The sequence below is a fragment of the Nicotiana tabacum genome, chromosome 15 (assembly GCF_000715075.1).
Source record: "Nicotiana tabacum cultivar K326 chromosome 15, ASM71507v2, whole genome shotgun sequence".
Taxonomy (NCBI): domain Eukaryota; kingdom Viridiplantae; phylum Streptophyta; class Magnoliopsida; order Solanales; family Solanaceae; genus Nicotiana; species Nicotiana tabacum.
In genome coordinates, this window is record NC_134094.1 from 134639248 (window position 1) to 134647533 (window position 8286).

The 8286-nt window shown below is 35.4% G+C and overlaps 1 protein-coding gene across 5 annotated transcripts; it reads right to left on the bottom strand.

Annotated features, from left to right (window-relative positions):
- Positions 1–893: 893 nt before the first annotated feature.
- Positions 894–7773, bottom strand: LOC107807673 (serine/threonine-protein kinase BSK7). 5 transcript variants are annotated; one of them, XM_016632101.2, is made up of 13 exons: positions 7447–7773; positions 6477–6583; positions 5965–6119; positions 5653–5870; positions 5120–5255; positions 3679–3812; positions 3466–3571; positions 3207–3292; positions 2667–2855; positions 2262–2414; positions 1709–1822; positions 1346–1606; positions 894–1267 (listed from the first exon to the last, which is right to left on the bottom strand). In XM_016632101.2, exons 3-12 carry the CDS (start codon positions 6041–6043, stop codon positions 1364–1366), a joined length of 1458 nt encoding a protein of 485 aa, XP_016487587.1. In that variant the 5' UTR covers positions 6044–6119; positions 6477–6583; positions 7447–7773; the 3' UTR covers positions 894–1267; positions 1346–1363. The 5 variants fall into 5 exon arrangements, with proteins under 5 accessions (XP_016487587.1, XP_016487586.1, XP_016487588.1 ...); XM_016632100.2 differs by having other exon boundaries at positions 894–1264; positions 7447–7761; XM_016632102.2 differs by having other exon boundaries at positions 894–1264; positions 6477–6554; positions 7447–7657.
- Between the last annotated feature and the right edge of the window lie 513 nt (positions 7774–8286).

Sequence of the window (8286 nt, forward strand, 5' to 3'; positions counted from 1 at the left end):
CTCGGAACCTCAACCAAATATACCAACAAGTCCTAAAACATCATACGAACTTAGTCGAACCTCTAAATCACATCAAACAATGCTAAAACCATGAATCATACCCCAATTCAAGCTTAATGAAACTAAGAGTTTTCAACTTCTACATTCGATGTCGGAACCTATCAAATCAATTCCGATTGACATCAAATTTTACACACAGTCATAAATGACATAACGGAATTATGAAAATTTTCGGAACTGGATTCCGACTCCGATATCAAAAAGTCAACTCATCGGTCAAACTTCCAAACTTAAATTCTTGTTTTTAGCTATTTCAAGCCTAATTTAACTACGGACTTTCAAATAAGGTTCCGAACACACTCCTAAGTCCAAAATCACCATACAGAGCTGTTGGAATCATCAAAATTTTATTCCGGGGTCGTTTTCTTAAAATGTTGACCGAAGTCAAACTTAGCACTTTAAGACCAACTTAAGGAACCAAGTGTTCCGATTTCACCCCAAACACTTCCAAATCCCGAACCAACCATCCCCGCAAGTCATAAATCATTACAAGCACATACATGAAGTTTTATTTTAGGGAACGGGGTTCTAAAAGTTAAAATGACAGGTTGGGTCATTACATAAGCAGTTCTACTAAATTTATGTAGGTTAAAATACTATATACTCCAATAATAAAAGTTAGTAATGATAATATTTATTAAAACGAATAAGAAATAAAGAATTTCTACGCATAATCTTATAGTATGGACAACCGTGGCAATGAATGCTCCAGACCCCTTATTTCACATCTTATCTCTTTCTTTCCATAATTTGAACAAGAAATTAAAATCTGGGTCTTCGAAAAAATTAATAAAATAAGAAGGATTAAAAAAAAAAAAAACTCAACTCAAGTGTGAGCTACAATCCCTATCTAAATACCACAGCAATAATCTTGGGAAAGGATTACAACATTAGAAAAAGTTACATCCGTTGCAAATACTTAAAATAAATATTGTAAAACTAACCTCACAATAAAACCAAAAGACACAATTTACATGTAGAAAATCTGCACCCCTAAGAGGGGAAAGACAAAATAGATAGTTGAGCAACCATATAGCACTGTACAAAAATTACAGCTGAGTTTCTCCCCATCCTTTCCTACAGATCTTGTATCTTTAGGAACCAATGGCATTGAATTATTGCGAAAGAATTCTTCATACCTATAACACAATTTACTCACCATTGCATACATGGTAGGTGACAGATCGACAGCGTCTCTAGATTTCTGCTGGAAAAAAACCAAGAAACTTGTGTGATTTATATACCAAGAAAACAAAGAGAACAATCTAAAAAGTAATGATCATACAGGCGCCATTCGCCAATTTCAAGTTGTGTTCTTCTCTTCTTCGAGTATGGCAGCCTCTCTAAGTGTGACTTGTGCCTCGTTTTCCCTCCCCAATGTGAAAAGAGAAGCAGCTTGCAAATACGATGCGATATGCCAAACAGGAGATATTACTTGTGCTTGTACTGCATCGTTGAGGGCTTCTTGTGGCATATCACTCATGAGATAAGACAGACTCCGATGAGCGTACACAGTTGGTGAGACCATGGTTCCAACATCGATAAACTGCGAGAGCAAGCAAAGTAAATAAATAAAGATAAAGTTCAAAAATAGATAATCCACATTATATGGTACGATGTAGCATAAACATTATGGCGGATTTCCAACCTTCGTATAGCATTCAATGGCAGCTCTAAAATCTTTGTTCTTGAAAGCAACATCACCCTTTTTCTTTGAGTTCAATGTTTCCAGCATCTGATCTGTCCACATCTGAAATGAAAGCTGCAAGCAAGAAAAAAAGTGTGATTATCATGAGATGCTAATAATTCGCTTTCGAAAACATATAAGCTTGGATATGATCACAATATGAATGATCAACACGTTGAAACAAATGAATCACATGCATGGTGGAGCCAGAATTTGAAGCCTACGGGTACGGGATTCTGATCCTTTTAAGTTACTGGGTCCTAAATTAATAATTTATAAATATTTAACGAATTTTTAAAGATAAATATAGGGTTTGAACCAAAACTACTGGGTTCGGCTAAACCGTAGCCCGACACTCTAGCTCCTACCCTGGGTTTATGTTGTCATGCTCAAGTACCCTATATTAAGAAGACGGCATTATTTCTATAGAACAGGAACAAGTTATAGAAGTTCAGAAAACATGCATTTACAAGATCAGAACATCAGTTTCAAGAATAATAATTGATAGACAAACCTCAGTAGCTGCTCCCTCATCATCTTTGTACCCAAGCGTGTCTAAAATCTCATGGATGGCAGTCAAGTCGGTTTTCAAACAAGCTTCACCAAGTGGAGATAGAGACATAGTTTCGCCATCACGTGATATACCCATCAATACATGAGAGGGAACCTGAAAAACAATTAACTAAAACTTCAATCCAGCTAAATTTTGTTATGTAAGAGATGATTTGTGGCATCTTACTATCAGCCATTGTAGATAAGTGAAATCAAGTTTATGGAAAATACATATAAACCGAGATGCTTCTCACCAAATTTTAGTTACTGCTTTCGCTAATTTTGGATAACTACTGTATTATAGAAGTATTTAGATACTGATGGAAGAAAAATGCCTAGCCAAAAGGCATAGAAGGAAAGCACAAACCTCAGCTTCTTTTTGAAGAGGATATAATGCAGCAACTAATGACTTGAGATTCGGCCGCTCACGAGGCTCGTATTGTAGACATCTTGAAGCAATCCGTACCAATTCAGTTCCGTCATCTGTAGAAAATTGACCTTCCAAGCAAGAATCAGTTAGCATCTGAAGATTCCGGTCTTTTATCAGATCCAGTGCCTGACACAAGTAGATATACATATTAGAAGGAAAGCACCGGAAAGAATTGCATTAACTCATGAATGCCTGTATTTTGATAACCATCTCTCATCCTCAGTAATTATTTGATATATTTTACCTAAACTCTGGAAAAGTATAAATCACAATATCTTCTGTTTCAGTACACATCTTAAGTAAGAGTGGAAGCCACCCCAGCCTTTGTTAAATTTGATGTCCAATTTTAACAATTTTGCCAAGATTTTGTAGCACACTTATCGTCATGTTTTCTCGTCACGATAAAGTGTGAGCAATATGGTTGTAGGGGTCACTTAAATAAGAAATAAATAAATAAATTTAGCAGGAAAATCATACATGGCTAGGAGGGATGTGTTTTCCACTGAGAAGGTCAAGCAAAAGTGTCCCGAAGCTAAATATCACACTCTCTGGGGTGATTCTTCCTACAAAAGTTCAAAATAACTGAGTGGACGAACTATAACAAGTTCAATAATTCAAGAAAGGATAAATGTAATTAACACCATGAATTCAATGAACCCTCCACACTGAATGGATCGAAACAAAATCCTAAAAGGTACGCGAACACCATAATGGTCAAAGTGGGTCCTTTTGTTACCTGTCCTCAAATATTCAGGAGGAGTAAATGCCAAGTTTGTGCTGTAACTTTTTCCATCTCGACTGTTCTTCATCAAACCAAAACAAGAGAGTCGGGGATCACCATCCTGTGAAATATATGGAGGGGACCATAATAGGCATTTGAGTACTTGATTTGTGAAATTTACCAATACTAAAAACAATGTAAAGAATGAAGATGTAACAATCAACTTACTTCATCGAATAATATTCTATAAGCATTAAGATCATGATAAAGAGCACGCCCTTTGTCTGTACAATATTCAAGAGCCTGTGCAATATACAAGGCCACCCTTAACCGCATTGCCCACTTCATTGGTTGTGTGTCCCCTGAGTTAAGCTCTCACAGATGAGTCGACTGAACTTCATTAATCATTAACGAAGAAAATGTTATCTTTTTAAGGAAATTCATGACTTTTCAGTCTTCCTTGAAGCAATTAAATCAAATAGGTATCCATCTCATGCAATCTCATTTTCCACTTCCCACAATTGCTCTCTAGGTGAAGTTTGGATAAGCTCATGGTCAGGTTCTACTTTTCAAGTTCTTCACAATACCTAACCATGTGAAAACGAAAAAAAAAATGGAGAAAAGAAAAAGAAAGGTACCAAGTTTAACTTTTCCAAACTGATTAACCTCATCTGTTTCTTTGACTTCATTATCATAGTCATTGCTTCCCACTCTCTCTTCTTCCCTCTCTTCTTAAACTAATCCTAGTGGAAAGAGAAAGCAACAGCAGTAGCAGACTAGCAGTGGCAGTGAATTGGTGTGTGAGCATTTGAATTTGCAGTTGAACAAGAAGAGGGATGATTCATTCAGAGTCTGTATAATGAACTACATGTATGGACATGCTAGCAAGCAAATACAATTTCACTTCAGAATTTAAGCAAATATATCTGAGGGAAATAATTAGAAACCAAAGAGTAACTCTTTTATAAAGTAAAATAAATGGGAAGTCATTCTTCTTCTTCTATTTTTTATGACGGTGGTGTCCAGGCCCAGCTTGTGCGCATCTCGACTATTCCACCGGGTACCTGCTACCTCCCACCAACACAGGTACCGGATAACTGTGCCCACTAAGGCTCACCTAGTGTTTTTTGCATGCGCTGGGGTTTGAACCTGAGACTCACGTTCTTCTCCCATTCATTGACCACTAGACCACACCCTTGTATGCAAATGGGAAGTCATTCTCTAAGATGGATACTAACAGGGAAAGCCATAAAAAGGAAACAGGAAGTCATTCTCTAAAATGGAACAGTGCATGAACCGAAGGCTTTGTTTGGGAATTTCAGAACAAGGTCACAGATTGGACCTGCTCTTGTTGTCTAGCTAGAATTGGAAAAGAAAATCCAGGTGCAGTCTCATCCCGCTTGAAGTTATCATTTTTAGCCAAAAATCTCGTCGATAAAGATAGTTCCGCAAATCTAGCATTCAAACATTTATATAAATAAAACATATTATAGGTACACAAAATATGTTTTACCATTGAACAAGTGGAGAAAGTAAAGAAATCAAAAGAAATGGTGATACATGTTTATGAGCATGTTTATCGGCAAGTGAAATAAATCTGAATTTGTTTCACTCCCAGTGAAACCAGTCCTGAGGTAGGAAACAAAAGTATCTGTGTGGAAGCACTTACAATGAAAAAGATGCTTTGCAAGTGTTTCATTGGGAATGAAGTCTGCAACTAGCAACCTCTCATCACCCTCGCAGCAACAGCCAAGAAGATTTGCTAACCTATTGTTGCGGAGTTGACCGACGGCCCTTGCTTCTTCCTGAAATTTCCCACATGAAGAGAGAAAATCAAGTTCGAATCTATAGCTTAACTAAGTTAAGCATTTGTCAGCAGATGAAACACAAGTTAACTACAGGCTACAAACTCATTCAAAAGAGTGCAACAACAACAACAACGACCCAGTAGAATCTCACAAGTGGGGTGTGGGGAGGGTAGTGTGTACGCAGACCTTATCTCTACCCGAGGGGGTAGAGAGGCTGTTTCCGATAGACGCTCGGCTCAAGAAGACATTCAAAAGAGTGCGAGCACTAAAAAAGCAGAGCTTATGGCATGCATTCATTTCTCTGTTTCCATTTTGCTGTTGATGCATCAGGTACATAATATAAGAAGGAACTAAAAAATTTTTGGAACTGGAACAATGCCAGCCAAATACTTACTAAAAACTGCCGGGAATCAGGCCACGCAGATCTGTTGAAGCGTTTAACGGCAACCGGTCTCTGGTTCTCCAGCTTTCCTTTATAAACAACATTTGGAGCTTTCACACCGTGTTCCGAAACAATATTCTCTACAGCAAATGCAGATGTAGCTATCCTGAGCTGCTCAAACGTAAACTCGTGGAATGCAGGCAAATCACTAACTTCATCTTTTTCTTCATCTATTAGAAGCATGAAAATAGATAAGATTAACAAGTATTAAACACTGCAGGAGGATGATGATATACAAAAGCTTATAATAAAAGATATACATACCAGGATTTTGAGCCTCGTGAATGGGGCCACTCTGTCCTGTCCAGCAACACGAGGCAAATTTAGAATATTCACAGCCCATTACACTAATAGTAGCTTCGAGTTTGAAGCACAACCCGACAAATCACACTTTCTGCTGCTTCAAGATCTGCATTTGGCTGCAAGAACCAGACGGTCAATTCAAGTGTATTCTGCTTCTTAGAAGATATCCGAGTTATTGAAACTAGAAATAGAAAGAAATAGTCAAGTTTTTTAAAGAAGTGCAACGAAATTGTCACTCATTAACAATTCACTTTGGAACCTCCAAATGCTTCCTGATATACCCAACAGAAACTGTACGACAGCACTTTTTCAAATCCAAAACTAAAAGCAAATAGACTAGTTGGAGTCGGCTATATGAATCCTCTATTTAAATTCCACTCTATTCAGGCGAATTTAATTCCAAAATCAGGAAAAGACCATATACATTTTATCAAGCAAATAGCATAAGGTTCAGAATCAACAAAAGGAAGTACCTTTAGCAGCAACCAGAAACACAAACTTCCTCTGCAAAGCAACCAATTCTTCCCCACCAAAAAGCTTCCTTTTTTCAACTGAGTCAACCAAAAAAATTTTACACTACCTGAAGTCATATAGGTCAACTCAAGTCAAAATCAAAGCTTCAAAGCTTAATGCATAAAACAATTCACATAAAAATACATAACCAATACACACCCATAAAAACCCATATACATATATACATGTATTTATAGAATATATAACTCAAGAAACCCAATTCAAAAATTAAAGCTTCTAGCTTAATGCATCAAAATCCACATAAAAACACACAATTTTATACACACCAATTAAAACTCACATACATATATACATGTATATGCAGATAGCTCAAGAAATAGATGAGAAAAAGCAATAAAAATGAATTGTTGATTCATTTTTCAACCCAAGTCAAAAAATTAGAGCTTCAGGCTCAATGCAGCAAAACCCACATACAAAACACAAAAACAACAAGAACCTAAAATACATATATACATATATTTATAGATAACTCAAGAAACCCAACTCAAAAATTAAAGCTTATAGCTTAATGCATCAAAATCCACATAAAAACACACAACTTATACACACCGACAAAAACCCACATACATATATACATGTATATGTAGATAGCTCAAGAAAGAGCTGCGAAAAAGCAATAAAAATGAATTCTTGATTCATTTTTCAACCCAAGTCAAAAATTAGAGCTTTAAGCTTAATGCACCAAACCCCACATACAAAACACAAAAACAACAAGAACTACATATAGCTCAAGAAATAGATGAGAAAGAGCAATAAAAATGAATTCTTGGTTATTCTTCAACCCAAGTCAAAAATTAAAGCTTAAACCTTAATGCGCCAAACCCCACATACAAAACAAAAAAACAACAAGAACCCATATACATATATACAAGTATCAATATATAAGTTAAGAAATGGAGAGAAACTAACCCAATAAGAGCTGCTTCTAACAGCGGAGAAGAAAGAGAAAAGAGTCAGCTGAAGTTGAGAATATATATACATATATATAATTAATGATTACAGAGAAGATGGATAGAATGAGAAATGTGATTGTACAGATCCCTTTTAGTGTGTACACAGTTGCTCCATTATTAGTAGTATACTAAGCACAAATTTTATGTTTCTTACATGATTTTCCACTAGCATAGACCTGTTTTTTTGCCTGTATTTAAGACAGCTAAGACCCATAATCATTTGTCTTTTTAAGATTAAGAAAAAGTTGTTTAGTATTTGACATAATTAGAACTAATTATTCTTACCTAATTGGTCAATTATGGCTCCCTACTTAATTATCTAGTGAATTCTCTTTATCAAACGCAGTCCTTTCATTTTTTTCCTTATAAACTGTTATGGAAAGATGTTGTCTCTTAGTGGGTCCTTTCATTTGTGGACAAATTATATTGGAATTATAACAAGAAATTAAATAATAATGAGATTATTTTGAGAATATATTTTTGTTAATATTTGTTTGATTTATTGAATAAAAAATGAGATATACGAGTATAATATAAAATATGTATTTAATTTTATAATAGATAAATTTGAATAAAAAATTTATTTTTAATTTTAACATTATCTTTCTTAAAAGACTTTGGGAGATTGGAGAAGGGGTAATGTGTCATTTATTGTTTATTTCGAATTTAGTAATCAACAAATTATTATCCCACTTTGAGTGTGATATAAAAATAATACCATAATTATAGTATAAAGAATATCGGGTTATCAGAATCAAAAGTTCAATCAAAAGTGGGATAAGATAATCTTATATTT